General features: G+C 45.1%; 1 protein-coding gene across 1 annotated transcript in view; it reads left to right on the top strand.

The window, feature by feature from the left end:
* Positions 1 to 19210, top strand: part of LOC106565168 (protein bassoon) — a 105852-nt gene that overhangs the window by 18921 nt on the left and 67721 nt on the right. Inside the window, 1 exon segment of the mRNA XM_014131999.3 lies at positions 7505 to 8500. Coding sequence (XP_013987474.2) covers positions 7505 to 8500 — 996 coding nt within the window.

Genomic DNA, 19210 nt, shown 5'->3' on the forward strand with positions numbered 1-19210 from the left:
CAGAGTGCTTCTCTGCCTCGAAGTCAAACCTCATAACTCAGGCCAATATTCTGTGTAACACATGGTTTCTCAAAAAAAAGGGTTTGTCCTCTTTTGGGGGGGCCGCTTGCGTTACACCGAGCTCTGTAGAACTGACTTTACTGTAACTTTACTGTAACTTTACTGTAACTTTACTGTAACTTAGGGCGCAACGTCTCACGGACCGGAGGTTGATAAACACGGGTGTCGATAAACACGGGTGTCGTACACTGAGCAGCAGAATCAGTGGAGGCTGGTGAGGGGAGTAGAGCTCATAATAATGGCTGGAATGGAACGCTATCAAACACATGGAAACCATACAGTTCAATTGATTCCATTCCAAACCATTACTATGCGCCGTCCTCCGATTTTCAAAGTGCCACCAGCCACCACTGAGAAGCAGACTACTCTGTGAGTTTATTCCATCTGATGCCAGTCCTATGGGAGCCCCTGCTGGGCCTGTAACGTCCTGTCATTTCCTGGTGTACAACATCGAAGATGCGGCTTTCACAACACCGAGAGCTTTTCCACTAATCACCTTCAAGACACGTCTCATCGTTTTCCTTCCAGCCGCTGAAGGTTTCTGCTTCAGAACTTCGAATGCCAGCCTAGCGACATTTAGTAACGAGGGAAGCACCTTTTGGAGAAAGTGTGTGCGCCCCGTTTGTGTTTTCCATCATTTGAGTGTGTGTGTGTGTACGCTACAAAGGCACACGGAGGCCTTTTGATGTCTCCTGGCCCAGTTTTGTGCTAGTTGATAAACCACTGCATTTTGAATTCCTCCTTTCTCCCCAGACTGCAGTGTTCAGCAGCACCATGTAGCCTAGCCCGCTGCAGCTTGCTGGTACTGCAGAAGGCTGGTCTGCAGGGCATGGCTTCTCCGTCTGTCTACTGCTGTGTCTGGGTCTGTCTCTGTCCGATCCACCGTTCCTCACAGTACCACGGTGTCTGCTTGCGGGCCCAAATGGAAACCTATTCCCCATGTAGTGCACTACCTTTGACCAGAGCCCCCTATGCCTGTCTCTGTCTGTTTTGTCTGTCTCGGTCTGCTACACCATTTCTCACATAACCACTCTGTCTGCCTGCGTCCCAAATGATTCCCTATGCTGTGCACTATGCAGGGGATAGGGTGCCATTCCAGACGTAGATAGTGTCTGCCTGTCTGCTTGACTGAGGGTGTGGCTGGCTGAGACCTGATGATGTTTAGCATTAGCCAGCAAAGATAGAGGAGCAAAAGAAAGAGAAATGGCATCTGAGAAGAATAGATCCCGATTAGACTTTATTAACATATTTGTTTTCCGCTGGTGTTTAGACAGTGTGTGTTTTAGTATGGTAGTGCTGTGGTCTATCCCTGTAATATATGGTTTATATCCAGCTCTCTGTAGGCTTCTCACTGCTAAATGATTTCCACAATCTCTCTCTCTCTCTCTCTCTCTCTCTCTCTCTCGCTCTCTCTCTCTCTCTCTCGCTCTCTATATATATCTATATATATATATATATATATATATATATATATATATATATACATATATATCTATATATATATATCTATCTATATATCTGAAGCGCTGCTGTGTAATTTGTGTTTCAATCCATGGCAGGAGGTGACAGGATGCAGAACATACACACACACTACCAGCCACTACTAGAGGGGTGGAAAATGGATGACGAAATGGGAGAGAAATGAAGATTGAGAGGCCGGCGATGGAGAGATGAGGACAGGGGAACGAGTGATAAAGATGTAGAGGGAGACCAAGATGGAGGGAGGGCAGAAGAGAGAAATGAAATGGGGGAGAGACCGCAATAGTGTTGCTGTAATTTCAGGCTTTTTCATGAGAAAAAAAAATCACATTTTATAAAGACTCACATGATTGCCTCAGAACAGGCAGAGAGAGAGTGACAGAGGGAGAGAGAGAGAGAGAGAGAGAGAGAGAGGTAAACGAGTGCCGGCTCTCCACGAAAGGTCAGATTTTATAAAGGTTAACATAATTTTCTTAAGCGATGCTACGAAAGAGAGAAAAAGGAGAAAGAGAGAAACTGTAACAGAGGAGGGTAAAGAGAGAGTGACAGAGAGAGTGACAGAGAGAGTGACAGAGAGAGTGACAGAGAGTGAGAGAGGGCTCTCTCAACCTTGATTTGATCAAGGCCCTGGCTTGTTTCTTTTGCATATCTGTTTTCCCTGCAGCCCACTGTTTGTGAGCGCGCCGGGTTGATTGACTGTTCAAAGTAATGCCTCGTCACTCCAACCTCAGAGAGACTACAGGGACTAAAACAGGGCGTGGGATACTGCTGTGAATGACTGACTGAATGACTGAATGACTGACACACACACTGGCAGACAGACAGACAGACAGACTGAGCAAGAAACACACTGACTTGTTGTCATTGACCACCTGACCTAGTGAACAAAACATCAACAAAGGCCTCATGGGAAATATGCACTCCTCAATAATAGGTGTAACGACCTTCTCCTCTCAGTCCTCTCCATTACTATGGTCCAGCCGGGCTTATGGCGACAATGCAAGATCTCGGCTGTGTCCCAATGGTCAAAAGTAGTTACAATACAGGAATCGGGTGACGTTTGGGACCGGGCCCTCATTCACACTTGGTGTGGCTAATAGCTCATACTCATTTAGCTTCCACCTCGTGAAGTCTGGACTATTTGAACAGCAATTCACACTGTTCTTTCACAAATGTGATATCAGGGTAATTTCAAGGGTAGTATGATCTGGTGAGGAATCCTTCACCATCCAGCGAGAGGGGTTCTTTTTCTAGCATTCACCAACCAGGCATAGTGATTCAACGCTATCGTGCCTGGCTGGCTGGAGTTGTAATATGCTCTAGCTGCCCATGGGTGTGTCCCAAATGGCACCCTGGAAGTGATTTCGTACACTCGTTTTGACCAGGGCCCCGTTTGGAATGGCACCCTATTCCCTATTTAGTGCACTCCTTTTGAGCAGGCCCCTTTTTTTTTAGAGCACTACTTTGGACCACTGCCCTCTGCTCAAAAGTGGTGCATTAAATAGGGAATAGGTTGCAATTTGGGACACCACCTACTGTATATGCTTGACACGACCAGTCCTGTGGAGGATAGTACAGGACAGTCAGATACAGATCTAGAGCCCTCCCCGCTGGGGCACAAACGTCCATTCAACATCTGTTCCACGTTGGTTCCAAGTCATTTCATTGAAATGACTTGGAAACAACGCTGACTCAACCAGTGTGTGCCAAGTAGGTGTGGACTGCATGTCACAACACAGCCATGGCATCTTGGCTGTCGCTGCACATGTTAGCCCAACAGTGATATACGTAATTACAATACATATCGCATCACAAAACTCTTCCGTATACAAATCTGTTGTATGTCTTTGTAGAACCGCATGTTTAGGCTACATATTGCGTGTGTGTCTGTCTCTGGTTATGAGGGAATATATGAGTTTGCGTGTCTGTCTGTGTGTTTGTGAGCGGAATTAGACAGATTTGTGTGTTTTGGAGTGAAATTAAACACCGATATGTGTGTCTGTGTGCTTTTGAAGGGGTTCAAAATTGGAACTTCAGAGTAATAACATGGAAGGAAGTAATAAGGGAATCATATTCATGAGCAATGATCAATAGTGGCTGGTACAGACTGGCTAGACAGAGAAAAAATATGCAAGACAAGATTCATTACGTCTCAGTACAAATGAGAAACTTAATGATGTAAGAACAGACTCATTTACTTGCAATCACTTCCACAGACCATAAACAGCCATTAAATGCGGCGGTGTGTATTCATGGATACCAAGGGAAGCCAGGCTTCTCAAAAAAATGTACCAAGAAAAACATACATTAGTTTCTATCTTTCCTCCCTGTGTTTCATACATTTCCTTCAATTCGCAAGAGGCTGAATGTATCTCACCGGAGAAAGCATCCGTGCAAACGAAACAGCGCCCCTCTGCCTCAGTATGTGTAGCGTCTCTATCTGATGCTGTCTGGTCAGAAAGAGCATTACATTGTTGCCGCCCCGTAGCATTGAACGCAAGGGAAGGCAGTGAGCATTTGGCCTCCCTTAATAAAAAATGTATAAAATAATAGCCAATCAGCATTGAGCTAAACTGAGTGACCTCAGCTGTGAATGGTCTTGGCGCACAAAAAAAAAACAGTCCGTTTTTGGATTTGGTTTCAGGCCAATCACATCACATTACAAATGTCATTATTGACGGAGAAACTTGAATTGTTTTGCATCTCGTTGTGTTGTTGTCCTCCGGTGGCTAGATAGCTAGCTAGCTAAAATCGTCCCTTTCCTAAATTAGCCATGAATGGAGATAGAGATTTAGACTTGGTTTTACTAAATTCTCCATACTGACCTGTGATTATTACGGCGATTCTGATCCAACCATAAATTCATACATTGTTGTGCCCCTGGCCTGAGAGGATGGAAGTTCTAGATGTAGTATGCTAATGTGAACTAGCTGCCCATGAAAGGAAGTTAGGCTAGCAAGCAAGTATTTTAGCCAGGTAGCCTAGGACAACAAAAACTAAAAGAGTGTACTGTATGACAGTCATAGACTTCACTGGACAGATGCTGCTCTCCGGTTTTGTAATGAAACAAATGTGTGGTTGAATTTATTCTGCCACTGTGTCTTCTTATTGTCTCGACATTTAGGGCTACAGCGAGGGGGAAAAGTATTTGATCCCCTGCTGATTTTGTATGTTTGCCCACTAACAAAGAAATGATCAGTCTATAATTTTAATGGTAGGTTTATTTGAACAGTGAGAGACAGAATAACAACAAAAAAATCCAGAAAAACGCATGTCAAAAATGTTAGAAATGATTTGCATTTTAATGAGGGAAATAAGTATTTCACCCCCTCTCAATCAGAAAGATTTCTGGCTCCCAGGTGTCTTTTATACAGGTAACGAGCTGAGATTAGGAGCACACTCTTAAAGGGAGCGCTCCTAATCTCAGCTTGTTACCTGTATAAAAGACACCTGTCCACAGAAGCAATCAATCAATCAGATTCTAAACTCTCCACCATGGCCAAGACCAAAGAGCTCTCCAAGGATGTCAGGGACAAGATTGTAGACCTACACAAGGCTGGAATGGGCTACAAGACCATCGCCAAGCAGCTTGGTGAGAAGGTGATAACAGTTGGTGCGATTATTCGCAAATGGAAGAAACACAAAAGAACTGTCAATCTCCCTCGGCCTGGGGCTCCATGCAAGATCTCACCTCGTGGAGTTGCAATGATCATGAGAACGGTGAGGAATCAGCCCAGAACTACACGGGAGGATCTTGTCAATGATCTCAAGGCAGCTGGGACCATAGTCGCCAAGAAAACAATTGGTAACACGCTACGCCGTGAAGGACTGAAATCCTGCAGCGCCCGCAAGGTCCCCCTGCTCAAGAAAGCACATATACATGCCCGTCTGAAGTTTGCCAATGAACATCTGAATGATTCAGAGGACAACTGGTGAAAGTGTTGTGGTCAGATGAGACCAAAATGGAGCTCTTTGGCATCAACTCAACTCGCCGTGTTTGGAGGAGAAGGAATGCTGCCTATGACCCCAAGAACACCATCCCCACCGTCAAACATGGAGGTGGAAACATTTATGCTTTGGGGGTGTTTTTCTGCTAAGGCGACAGGACAACTTCACCGCATCAAAGGGACGATGGAGGGGGCCATGTACCGTCAAATCTTGGGTGAGAACCTCCTTCCCTCAGCCAGGGCATTGAAAATGGGTCGTGGATGGGTATGCCAGCATGACAATGACCCAAAGAAGAAGAAGCACATTAAGGTCCTGGAGTGGCCTAGCCAGTCTCCAGACCTTAATCCCATAGAAAATCTGTGGAGGGAGCTGAAGGTTTCGAGTTGCCAAACGTCAGCCTCGAAACCTTAATGACTTGGAGAAGATCTGCAAAGAGGAGTGGGACAAAATCCCTCCTGAGATGTGTTCAAACCTGGTGGCCAACTACAAGAAACGTCTGACCTCTGTGATTGCCAACAAGGGTTTTGCCACCAAGTACTAAGTCATGTTTTGCAGAGGGGTCAAATACTTATTTCCCTCATTAAAATGAAAATCATTTTATAACATTTTTAACATGCGTTTTTCTGGATGTTTTTGTTGTTATTCGGTCTCTCACTGTTCAAATAAACCTACCATTAAAATTATAGACTGATCATTTCTTTGCAGTGGGCGAACGTACAAAATCAGCAGTGGATCAAATACTTTTTTTCCCTCACTGTATATATCACAGTCGCAAGGCATATGAACTAACAGGTTTTAGAGCAAACAACACCATTATCTCAACACATAGGTTGTAATATGGCTTTTCTTTCTGGATTGGCTTCCCCAGTGATTTTACCCACGCACCGCTACTGATTAAATGAAAGATCTGGCCCTCTCAAATCATACTTCGTTGATGAAACAGGGATGTCTGGGAAGACGGGGCCTTTCTGGGGTTTTTTTACATTGTGTATGTGTGAATTTGTGTGTGTGTGTGTGTGTGGCTCCGTTTGTAAAGCATGGTGCTTGCAACGCCATAAATCGTTGGTTGGATTTGTTCTGGGCCACCCGTATGAAAGATATATGCGCATGACTGTAAGTCGCATTGGATAAAAGCGAAACGCTAAATGGCATATATTATCGGTAAACATTATGAGTATGGTTTGTGAGTGAAACTAGGGGCCACATGGTCCTGTGTTCTAAAGGTCCGAGTTGAAGACCACACCCTCCATGTCCCCTGTTCCAGAGCATCGTGGCGCGGGGGACAGGGAGGGTATGGTTTTCAACTCGTAGAGGGAGAGATGATGGGGGGGTGTCACTCCTGTCTTGTTACAGTGTCTGCCTGGTGAAGAGGGAGTAAGGAGAAGGAGAGAGAGCGAGAGAGAAGGTGGAAGAAAGTGAAGCTGGGAGAAAGAGAGGGCAGGGGCAGAGAGGGAGAGAGACAGCGAAGACATGAAAGGCAAAGGGAGGAAGAGGGAAGCGAGGAGAGAAAGACTGAGACCAGAGAGCGCGCGAGGGGACAGAAGGCGGTAGATCCCATGCCATGTGTCAGTGAGCTTACGCGGCATTTATCAGCCCTGCTGTTTACCGACAAGAGGCTCCTAGTGAGACAAGCCAAGGTGTACCAAACTTCTCAGAGTAGGAGTGCTGATTTAGGATCAGTTCTGCTGATTTAGGATCAGTTCTGCTGATTTAGGATCAGTTCTGCTTTTTCGATTGCATTTTACGGACAGGGGGACATGACCTCTGAGACGCTTGATACATACGGCTCCAGTTCTCTTGCTCAATGTATATTTGACATATGATTTGTTCCTTCAAAACATCCATCGATTGTCTATAAAGTTTTCAGAAATTGATGTATTGATTTTTGTTAATAAAACCAATCGGGTAACGCCCAATGATTTTAGTGAATTCAGTTGGTGACACTGGGTATGTATAGGTAGTCTGTATAGATATCTCTTGCTAATACGGTTTTATTTCTTCTTTATTGCTACCGTAGGTCCAGGAGTGGCTGTGTCTGAACTGCCAGATGCAGAGAGCTTTGGGAATGGACATGGAGACACCTCGCTCCAAGAGCCAGCAGCAGATCCACTCGCCGTCTCACCAAGCCAAACCAGAGCCCATCTCTGAACCTCAAACTCAGCCCCCACCCCAGCCCCAGGTCCAACCTCAGTCCCAGGTCCAACCTCAGTCCCAGGTCCAACCTCAGTCCCAGGTCCAACCTCAGCCTCAGCCCCAAGCCCCACCTAAGGCACAACCTTTAACCCAGCATCAGGCTCCGACACAGGCCCAGCCCCCACCGGGCCCTAACAGACAGACTGGTCCAGGCCCGGGACAAACCCCTCAGCAACAGAGAAGTCCAGGGGGCCCTGCTCCAGCCCAGGGCCAGGGTCAGGGTGGGGCTCGTCTCCCCCCAGGAGCTGTCCCTCTCCCAGGCATGGCCAAAGCCCCATCCCAGCCTGACCTCCGTGGCTCCCCTGCCCACCAGCCCCTGCCCCTCCGCCAGGACCACACCCGCAGTGCAGGGAGCTCCCCGTCCCGCCAGCCCCCGCCCCCGGCCGCCGCCCCCGAGCAGACCTTTGGGAAGCTGTTTGGAGGCTTCGGTGGCTTCGGTGCTTCCCTCCTCAACCAGGCCAGCACCCTCATATCAGATAACCCAGTAGCTGCTCCACCGCAGCCCCAACAGCCTCCCAAACCTGCCCCCAAACCAGCCGGACCCCAGGGACCTGCAGCTGGGGCTGGGAAACCACTAGGAACTCATCCTGGCCAACAGGGACCCCACGCACCCCAACAGGGACCCCACGCACCCCAACAGGGACCCCACGCACCCCAACAGGGACCCCCCCAGCAGCAGGCCAAAGGTGCCTGCTGTCCCCTGTGTAAGACCAGTCTCAACGTGGGGGTGACGGCCGAGCCGGCCAACTACAACACCTGCACCCAGTGTCACGCCCAGGTCTGCAACCTGTGTGGATTCAACCCTGCACCCCATCTGGAGGTAAGAGCGGTCTAATCTCTAATCATCAGAGTCTTCAGTTGGTTGTGGTTTCTCTTCCTGTGTGTGTGTGTGGTGTGTGTGTGTGTGTGTGTGTGTGTGTGTGTGGGGGAGTGTGTGTGGTAGTGTGTGAGTATGTGAGAGGGAGATACACAGTTTTGTGGCTTTGTGTGAGGTATGTGGGTGGATTCTATCAGGTCTGAATAAGGGCCAAATGCCCTGTGATAAAACTGGGCCATCTGTGGTGAAATAGATGATAGAATAGTTTATGGATGTGTTTCTCTAAAAATGCCATGTCATAGTGCAATAGAATATGTCTCACTCTGGCTGCCCTAGTCTTTCTCCATCTTTCTTAAACCTGCGTTCTACTAAAGCTTTCCCATGGGTGTGGGTCAGGGGCATTACTATTCGATACATCTGGGTTGCATTCATTAGGCACCAAATGAAAGAAAAGACTGAAACAGGGAGGGACAACTTGAACTTGTTTTTGTTTTCTGTTGCCAAACATTTTCCGTTGAATGCCCTAATGAATACAAACCGTGGTTTATTGGGCACTCTTCCTGCTGCTTCCTGTCTGTCTCTAGTAATCAGGTGGGTTTGTGTCACTCCAGAAGTGATGCGCTGTGACTCACAACAGTCCCCCCTGTGGTGGAAAGGGAGATTTAGGTTACATCCCAAATAGCACCCAATTCCCGATGTAGTGCACTAGTTTAGACCAGGGCCCATGGGGAATAGGATGCCATTAGGGACATTGACATGGCCAATAAAACTAAATTGGGTTTGATCCTTTCTGAGTAATAGATGACTCATTCGTTAATATCAATGAGTCATAATGAAAGACCTATGGTGATTCACAAGGCAGTGTGAGTGACTCACCCCTTTAACCCTCTTAACCCACGGTTGTAAAAATGCAACGCTGCCTAAATTGCATCCAGTACCGGTCCTAAACTAAAAGATTCATGTCAAACACTACCTAGTTCATCTCCTTAGACCCAAATAGTAGTATTTGGTGTGTGTCAGTATTATTGTGGCATCGGTAGCCTCTGAAAAATTAGTAAACTGTCCACTCGTCTGAGATCACACTGGTCCCCTACACAAGCATACTGTCTGACTCCCGAGTGGCGCAGCGGTCTAAGGCGTCACTACAGACTCTGGTTCGATCCCAGGCTGTATCACAATCGGCCGTGATCGGGCGGCACGCGATTGGCCCAGTGTTGGGAGGGTTTTGCCGGGGTAGGCCGTCATTGTAAAATAAGAATCTGTTCTTAACTGACTTGCCTAGTTAAATAAAGGTTCAATAAATAAAAGAAAAAAACAAGCATACTGTATGTTGACATTTTTTTGTATTTATTGAGAAACAAACATTCTGAGCTGGAGGTAGTTTTGTAAGTATTCCAAAAACACATAATTGCGCTTAAAGGTTTGTAAAACTGAGACATGGGGCAACATTCATATGTTTAATGCAGAGATTGTTTCCTTTCCAAATAATGTAAATATGGAAAACAAAATGCTTTGATGTTCTCTCTATGTATCAAAAGAAGAAACATTTATGTATTTTTCAAAAAGTATTTGTTTATGAGGTCAGAATACTGCCATCGACGAGCATTCATTTGATGGTGAAGAAGTAAGATAGAATGGCTCTCTCCAAGTTCAACTAGAAAGCACAACCAAATATTACTAAAAATAAGTTCCATTTTCTCCATACTTGATCCTTCAAAAAAGTATGAATTTGTTAGCAAAATACTAACGTTTGGATAGATCAAGTTGATCAATTTAGCTATTTCAGACAAAATATGACCTCATTTTAAATGTGTATATACCGTAAGACGTTTTTTTCCATCACATGTCAATGCTTTTGATCCAATTTGATGTGATTTTTTTTTTTTAGAGAATTGAAATTTGTCCCGCCATTGAAGCTCAATGGTGCATTTTTGCAAAGCTTACATACAATTATTCTACAAACTTGAAATTCCAAAAATGTATTATTTTCATCATCAGAGGTGTATTAGAAGTATTTCTGAAGGGTAATACATTTTTTATCCTCATTTGGATTTATGCTTGGTCTCACAGGATTAAAGGCGCACCTCCTGATTCTTTCCAATAGAACCCCCCCCCCCCCCCCCCCAAAAAAAAAGCCGCTCGTTAGGCCAATCAGGAGTCAGGCCAATCACAGAGCTTAATTATGCAAATCAGGCCCAATTGAGTGATGGCAGTAATAACAAGATTAGTGGCCGGTGTTGGGCTTGTTATGGGCCTGCCTTGTCTTCCTCGGCATCTGGCTGCCAGTAGCAGTGGCTCCTGCCAATGATAGATAGATAGATAGATAGATTGATAGATCGCTATGGAAACACGGCGATATCGTTTGTCAGGCGCTGCTTTTATGCCTGGGTGGATTCAGAAGCAGCTGAACAAGCCGAGCCGAGGAGTTTCATGAGACGTCCAAAGAGCACAGGAAGTTTCGGAGTGATGTGATGAGATGTCTCGCTGTGGTGTTGAATAACTCTACGGCAGCGTCAGTCTGAAATCTATGTGTGTTTGAAGATTGCATCAGCAGACTAGGTTTTGTTTGGGCTCTATTGTGGCAGATTCGGATGTAAATGTAATTGGTACAATGCCTATGTTGTATCTGTATCTGAAGGTTTGTTGGTAAGGGCTAGAGAACTGTGTAAGGAGAGTGCTGATTCTTCTGTATGCTTCCCTGACTAACACACATAAACACTCTCCCTCTTTTTTCCTGCCTTCTCCCTCTTTTTTTCCTGCCTCACCCTCTTTCCTGTCCTGGCTGTAGGCTAACCCTCTCTTGATCTCTCTCACCCTCCCTCCAGGTTCATTTGTGGCTGTTCTCTCTCTCTCTCTCGTTCTCTCTCTCGTTCTGGGTGTGGCTATAATTGGTATAATGCATGGGGAAAGGAGGAGAGGAGCAGTGCCACTGCACTAGACAGCTCCTATAGCCCAGACTCCGTCCTGGGCCCCCCCCTGGGGCATGTTTTGGTTTTTGCCCTAGTACTACACAGCTGATTTAAATGACCAACTAACTCATCATCAAGCTTTGATTAGTCGAATCCGCTGTGTAGTGGACCCTGCTTGAGCCGACCCACATTCAGCACCACTGCACTACACAGCTCCTCCAGCCAACCCAAATTCAGCACCACCTCACCGGACAGCTCCTTTAGCCGTCCCACATTCAGCACCACCTCACCGGACAGCTCCTTTAGCCGTCCCACATTCAGCACCACCTCACCGGACAGCTCCTATAGCCGTCCCACATTCAGCACCACCTCACCGGACAGCTCCTATAGCCGTCCCACATTCAGCACCACCTCACCGGACAGCTCCTTTAGCCAACCAGCATTCATCACGACACCATTTGACAAGTTCTCTAGCCCAGTGGTTCTCAGACCTCTCCTCGGAGATCCCCAAATGTTTCAAAATGTTGTTGTAGCCCTGAACTAACTCACCTGATTCACCTAGTCAAGGACTTTATGATTAGTTGACAAATTGAATCAGGTGTGCTAGCTCTGGAATAGATCAAATACATGGAATGGCTGGGGGTCGCTGAGGAAAGGTTTGAGAACCATTGCTCTAGCCAACCCACATTCCCCACCAGACAGACAGCTCCACGAGCCAACCCATATTCCCCTCGGGTCTAGCAGGTGCTGCCTTTGACCAATCAGAACATTTCCTAGCTTGTCTCTACATTTAAGTGGGACCACTGTAGACCAATCAGTGGTTTACATGGTGTACTCTACAACACATTGTCTCGTTGCATACAGGCTTGGGCATTGTGATCTATCATCGTGTTTGTGTGCATTGTGTGTGTGTGTGGCAAATGCACGTAACATAACTGGTATCGTAGCATCTGTCAACAGACGCAACAACTAAACAAGGAACTTTGTTCCGGTGTGCGGATTTCTCATCACTGTTCATTTAGACAAATCCCGATTTTGCAGGTGTTCGCATCTTTCGAATTCCGGAAGAGGAGGGACCACTTGGCCCATAGACATGCCTGTAACTTGCAAAGAGACAGGGTCAAACTCCTCGTTCCGCTTCCGCACCTCGTTCTAGTATTTTTTCTAACGCTGGCGCAATTATGCACGATTTTAGTTCTGGATGACCGAGATTCTAATAAATCTGTCCTATGTGTTTGGTCACAGGGGCGCCGAATCCTAACGTGGCCTGCCCTCTTTACCCGTACATTATAGAAATAATACATTGACGTCAATGGAAGATTTGTGTGTGGATCTCAAGTGAGTGCAGCCCTGCTAGTGTTCACGTGTGCGTTCCCAATGGCACCCTATTCCCTATTGTGCACTACTTTTGACGAGAGCCCTACGCTAACCCTCTGTGTTTGGCCATCTGCGTTGTGAGCCAGGAGCTACTGCATGTATCAACACTGCACTCAGTAAGGTGACTGTATACATAACAGAGTGGAAAGGAATCATTCATCTGACCGTGGCTTTTGAAGAAAACCCGGTAATCTTTACACTCTGAGAATAGGGTTCCAAAAGGGTTCTTCGGCTGTCCCCATATGAGAACCCTTTTTGGTTCCAGGATGAACCCCTTTTGGTTCCAGGTAGAACTCGTTTGGGTTCTTCAAAGGGTTATCCTACGGGGACAGCCGAAGAACCCTTTTAGGTTTTAGATAACTTTTTTTCCCTAAGAGTGTGGGGTAGGAAATCTGGGATTATTTTTGGGATTACAATGCCTCTCAGCCCTATGAGAGCCATAATGCATAATTCATTGCCATTGGATATATGGACTGTACTATAGTGTATATCAAATGAGGACTTAGCTCCCATTTTAATCTGTACAGTTTGCTGAAAAGAGAGCGAGAAAGACAGTGTGTGTGAGAGAGAGAGAGCATGGAAGTGAGAGATGGAGAGAGATAGCGGGAGGGAGGGAAAGAAAGTGCGAGACAGAGATAATGAGTGAGAGGAGAGAGAGAGATTTTACAGGTAACTGCCAAAATAAAGGAAACACCAACATAAAGTGTCTTAATAGGACGTTGGGCCACCACGAGACAGAACAGCTTCAATGCACCTACTTGCTTAATTAACTCAGGAACCACACCTGTGTGGAAGCACCTACTTTCAAAATACTAATTTACTCAAGTGTTTCCTTTATTTTGTCAGTTACCTGAATGTTACAGCAGCCTATGTGATTCACATCAATCAGAGCTGTGCGATTTCTATGGGTCTCTAGTGAATAAGATGTCCTTGTGAGTGTATGTGTTAGTTACTTCCCCAATGCTGTCTTTCAGGGAAGATGAGTCTATTGTAATCTGTATTATTCTAATGTATTCTATATTATTTACATTTACATTTTACATTTGAGTCATTTAGCAGACGCTCTTATCCAGAGCGACTTACAGTAGTGAATGCATACATTTCATACAATTTCATACATTTTTTTTGCTGGCCCCCCGTGGGAATCGAACCCACAACCCTGGCGTTGCAAACACCATGCTCTACCAACTGAGCTACAGGGAAGGCTGTAGTGTCAATTATTATAGTGTCATTGTTCCTCTGGTTGTGCAGGTAAATAAAACATAATATTTTATTTTTTTTCTACTGATGTGTGAGCAGACTGGTCTAATTTACATCTGGGTCTAAATGGAGTTGGTGGTGTGTGTGTATGATCGCTCCTGAGTGTGTGTGTCTGCTCCTGGGTTTGTGTGTGTGTAATTGCGATATTACCAGATTTCCTGACATTTATACAAATGTAAAATGTCACCGCACTGCAAACAGTGTCTATAAAAGACAGACCATCTGATAGAAAACAATGTGTTTGTGGTCCTGCAGGCAGGTGTGTGTGTGTGTGTGGTGTGTGTGTGAAGCTTTATCCTCCTGTGTCTAAGGCTGCCAGTGGCACCCTATTCCCTAGGTGGTGCACTAGTTTTGACCTGAGCCAATAGAGCTCTCGTCAAAAGTTGTGCACTAAATAGGGAATAGGGTGCCATTTGGCACACAGCCTTAGATTTTCCTCAGAGCATCTAGAATAGAGAATGTTACTTTGACTCAAATAACTATGATTATAGTGTCAGTCCCTATACTCCAAGTCGATATTCATCATAAAAAGGAATTCTCCTCAACCACGCCCACAAATTGGGTAAAATGAATATTCGTTCCCATTGACCTCCATGGTGAAAGAGCTAACGTTGTCGTTGATTGTTTCATATACAGTTGAAGTCGGAAGTTTACATACACTTAGGTGGATGCATTTCAAGGCCTACTTTCAAACTCAGTGCCTCTTTGCTTGACATCATGGGAAAATCAAAAGAAATCAGCAAAGACCTCAGAAAAAATTGAAGACCTCCACAAGTCTGGTTCATCCTTGGGAGCAATTTCCAAACGCCTGAAGGTACCACGTTCATCTGTAAAAACAATAGTACGCAAGTATAAACACCATGGGACCATGCAGCCATCATACCGCTCAAGAAGGAGACACGTTCTGTCTCCTAGAGATGGATGTACTTTGGTGCGAAAAGTGCAAATCAATCCCAGAACAACAGTAAAGGACCTTGTGAAGATGCTGGAGGAAACGGGTACAAAAGTATCTATATCCACAGTAAAACAAGTCCTATATTGACATAACCTGAAAGGCCGCTCAGCAAGAAGCTACTGCTCCAAAACTGCCATAAAAAAGCCAGACTACGGTGTACAACTGCACATGGGGACAAAGATTGTACTTTTTGGAGAAATGTCCTCTGGTCTGACGAAACAAAAATAGAACTGTTAGGTCATAATGACCATCGTTATGTTTGGAGGAAAAAGGGGGAGTCTTGTAAGCCGAAGAACACCATCCCAACCATGATGCATGGGGGTGGCAGCATCATGTTGTGGTGGTGCTTTGCTGCAGGATGGACTGGTGCACTTCACAAAATAGATGGCATCATGATGAGGAAAAGTATGTGGATATATTGAAGCAACATCTCAAGACATCAGTCAGGAAGTTAAAGCTTGGTCTCAAATGGGTCTTCCAAATGGACAATGACCACAAGCATACTTCCAAAGTTGTGGCAAAATGGCTTAAGGACAACAAAGTCAAGGTTTTGGAGAGGCCATCACAAAGCCCAGACATCAATCCTATAGACAATTTGTGGGCAGAACTGAAAAAGAGAGTGTGCTGATTTTAGCATGTAAATCTTTGTGGGGCCAAAAAATTTAACAATGTGGGATGCATGCCAGCAAAACCACTACTGTTGTGGAAATTCATACTGAGAGATAATTTTTTCATTTCTTCAAACAATCATCTTTATTTAATATCGATTCATTATTGCAATAATGAAGCTGGTCGACCCCACACCCTTGAATGTTGGACCGAATAACCTAACCTTTACACAAATGCAGAGTTCGTTATATAGCTGACACTAAGAATGCTTAGTCATGATTGGTTCAACCCCTCCCATGAAGACCCAGGAGCATCATAAGCCACTCTGGGTTCATCCTGTTGTTATCTGGACGGGTTGTTGTCTTAACCCCACCATGGCTTAGTTTCCCAGTTGCAAGGATGATTTTGAGACAATGATTGATTGGTCTACTCCTAAACTATCGCTAGTAAAACACATTATTGTCTATGCAATGCAGTCTTTAACTAATTTGTCAGCTCAAGCCATCTCTAGTGACCGTATGCCCAGATTAGGGAACTGGAGTGGAGACCATAAAAACACAGACACTAGAAAGTTTGCAAACACGTATTAATGCCAAAATAACATGGAAAACAGCTAAGTCCCCCCCCAAATGTTTTGTTGCTAAAAATGTATGGCTCAAAACAGGTGTCTGCCCCACCTGCCCTGAATGACGGGTCGCCACTGCAGGTAAGGCATTTAACTTGTTTAGTACAGTCCGTTTGTAACTCCGCTGTATAGTCCGTTTTGTTTGTGTTGGTCTTGGCTAGCTTAATGTTCCGGTCGGTAGCTAGCTAGTGCTCACTCACGTGGATGCTAGCACGTCATGAAAAGGGGCATGAGGGGAGCCCTACAATATAATATTTGCTTAAATAGTGAGAACGCTCGGGAGCAGGCAATGTCGAAAAGTAATCTTTAGACATGTTGTACTTTTCTTTAATGTAGTTTTGTAATTGACTAAAACAATCAGACAACAAAGTCTTTACTGAGCCACCAGTCATAAGCTTTAAGAGATGTCCTACCCTAAAGGACAAATTAGTCCACAGTTATCTTCCGGGTGACTCTCAAAAAACTTGGCTTGGCCACAAACCCAAGGGCTCTTTTAAATGTAACCAGTGCAACCATTGCAGAAATATTGCACAGAAAAAGTATTTTGTTGATACAGCTTCCAAAATGGAGTATTACGTCAAGCATTTCATTAACTGCAAAACCACTCATGTCATCTATAGATTGGAATGTCCACAGTGCAAGGTGTTCTACATTGGACGGACAAAGAGACGCCTTCAAGATCGCCTAGCGGAACACAAGTACGCCATACGGGTAGGCAATGAAGACTACCCCATGGCAAGGCACTACAAGTCCTTACACCATGGCAACCCTGCCTCCCTACAAGCTATGGGTATTGATCATATCCCATACAAACTACAAACTACAAACTACAGGCCACTAAATACCCGGGTTTAAATGAAGATATGGATTTCTCACCCTTCCTGTAGGGTCGTGATGGGTACATTTGCTGTCATCTCGTGGATATTTTGCTCAATTGCCCTCAGCTATGTTTAGACTCTTGTTGTTCATGTTTTGCTGTGTTCTAGTGTACTATGGAATGTATTGCTTTCTTATTCTTGACACTTCGCCCAGACATATTTAAGGTTAGAACTACCTTTCTAAGTGTTCTGATACTTCTAGTTTGGAGTTACATTTTTATGATAACATAGCTGCAGCATTTCACTTTAAAGTGTGTATACTATTGCTTACTAGGTGTGTCTAATCAATTTTAACCACTCCCCCTTCTAATTAGGGTTAATTGGAAAAGCTGTTAAACAGAGAACATTGTATTATTTCTTTGTACACCCTGATGAAGGCCATGCAGCCGAAACGCGTCGGTTTTTTAAAAACATTGTTTCTATTGAACATGCCATACTAATAAAGGCATTTTAATCAATTATATGAAGAGTGCCTTGGTCCTCCTTTCTTTTTGAAGAACAAAAAATGTATGTTTGAAAAAACTTTTGCTGTGAGCCAGTGGGGTAACCTAGGCAGCCACAGGTTGTTTTCCCCACAGGCAGGCAGGCCCCGATGTTCTATCTATACCGAATGGGACTATACTTTAATAATGGCAGGAAATGGTTACCTTCCTCTGCTTATAGTTCTGTCTCCTTTAGCAGTAATTACATCTGAAATGGCACCCTACTCCCTATATAGTGCACTACTTTTGACCAGGGCTATGGTCAAAAGTGTTGCACTTTTTGCAACCATGGAAACGGCTACAGAGAGAGATGGGGCCCTGAGTGGGTTGGTAGTGAGGGTACTAGATCCTTCATAGAACAGTACAGAAAGTGCAGGGAGAGGAATAGAAAATATAGCTCATCAATAATTTATCTAGGGAGAACATTATAAATAGTGTATGAAATGTGGAACAGGGAGAGTGCTGCGTTTGATCCCTGGTGTTCAGAGAGAGAGTGTGTGTGTGTGTGATGGGGGATGGTGTGTGTTTGTGCTGGTGTATGTGTGTAAGGGGTGTGTGTGTGTGTGTGTACAAGGGTGTGTGGTGTGTGTGTGTGTGTGTGTGTGTGTGTGTGTGTGTGTGTGTGAGATGCTGTTTCACTAGCGTCAGGGCATTTATTTTGGTCACTGTCAACATCACCCCTAGTGTGTTGGGGCTTCACGTGCACAGTGATAATGGGACATATGAAGTACTTCATCCAATGAGTGCTTGGGGTTTTGTAGAGCTCTATGACGACTTAGGCTAAATATGTGTGATGACACTCCCTGCAGGTCACTATCTCTATTTCTGTCCATCTCGGACCATTAGACACCATTTTGTAAGAACTCCTCCTATCCATGCTGATTGAAGATAAAACCGGCTTCGTTTGAAGTGTTCCTTGTTTTATTAGTTGTATATACGGGACACTCATGGTATACATCGTCCGACGAAGTGCTTACTTGCAGGTTCCTTCTCGACAATGCAACAACAATAAGAAATAATAGAAGATAAGAATACGAACATAAAGTAAATGGCTCAGTGGAATAGAATAAACATTTTAGCATAAGTATAATACAGGAAGGCACAATGTATAGTCCAATATTTACACGTGTTTTTGGGAAGGGGGGGAAGGGGGGGGGGGGGCAGGTGTATAAACTGAGCACCATAATAAGAGTCTGGTTGAAGCAGTTGTGATGTGTATGTGTGTTTGTGTGGGTGCGTGTGTGAAGCAGTTGTGATGTGTATGTGTGTTTGTGTGGGTGCGTGTGTGTGTGCTAAGGTGCAGAGAGTCAGTGCAAGTTGTCAGTCCAGTTCAATGTTCAGCAGACTGAAGGCTTGTAGACAGAAACTGTCTCTGAGCTTGTTGGTATCAGACCGTCTGCCTGACGATAAAGGAGAGAACAGCTCGTGGCTGGGTTGTGTGGGGTCCTTGATGATGCTATGCACCTTCCTCAGGCACTGTTTCGAGTAGATGTCCTGGATGGGTGGGAGCACGGTCCCAGTGATGTACTGGGCCATCTTCATCACCCACTGGAGGTTCTTGCGGTCATGGACGGAGCAATTCCCGTACCAGACCGTGATGCAACCAGTCAGGGCGCTC

This window comes from Salmo salar, chromosome 12 (genome assembly GCF_965601325.2).
Source record: "Salmo salar chromosome 12, fSalSal1, whole genome shotgun sequence".
Classification (NCBI taxonomy): Eukaryota; Metazoa; Chordata; class Actinopteri; order Salmoniformes; family Salmonidae; genus Salmo; species Salmo salar.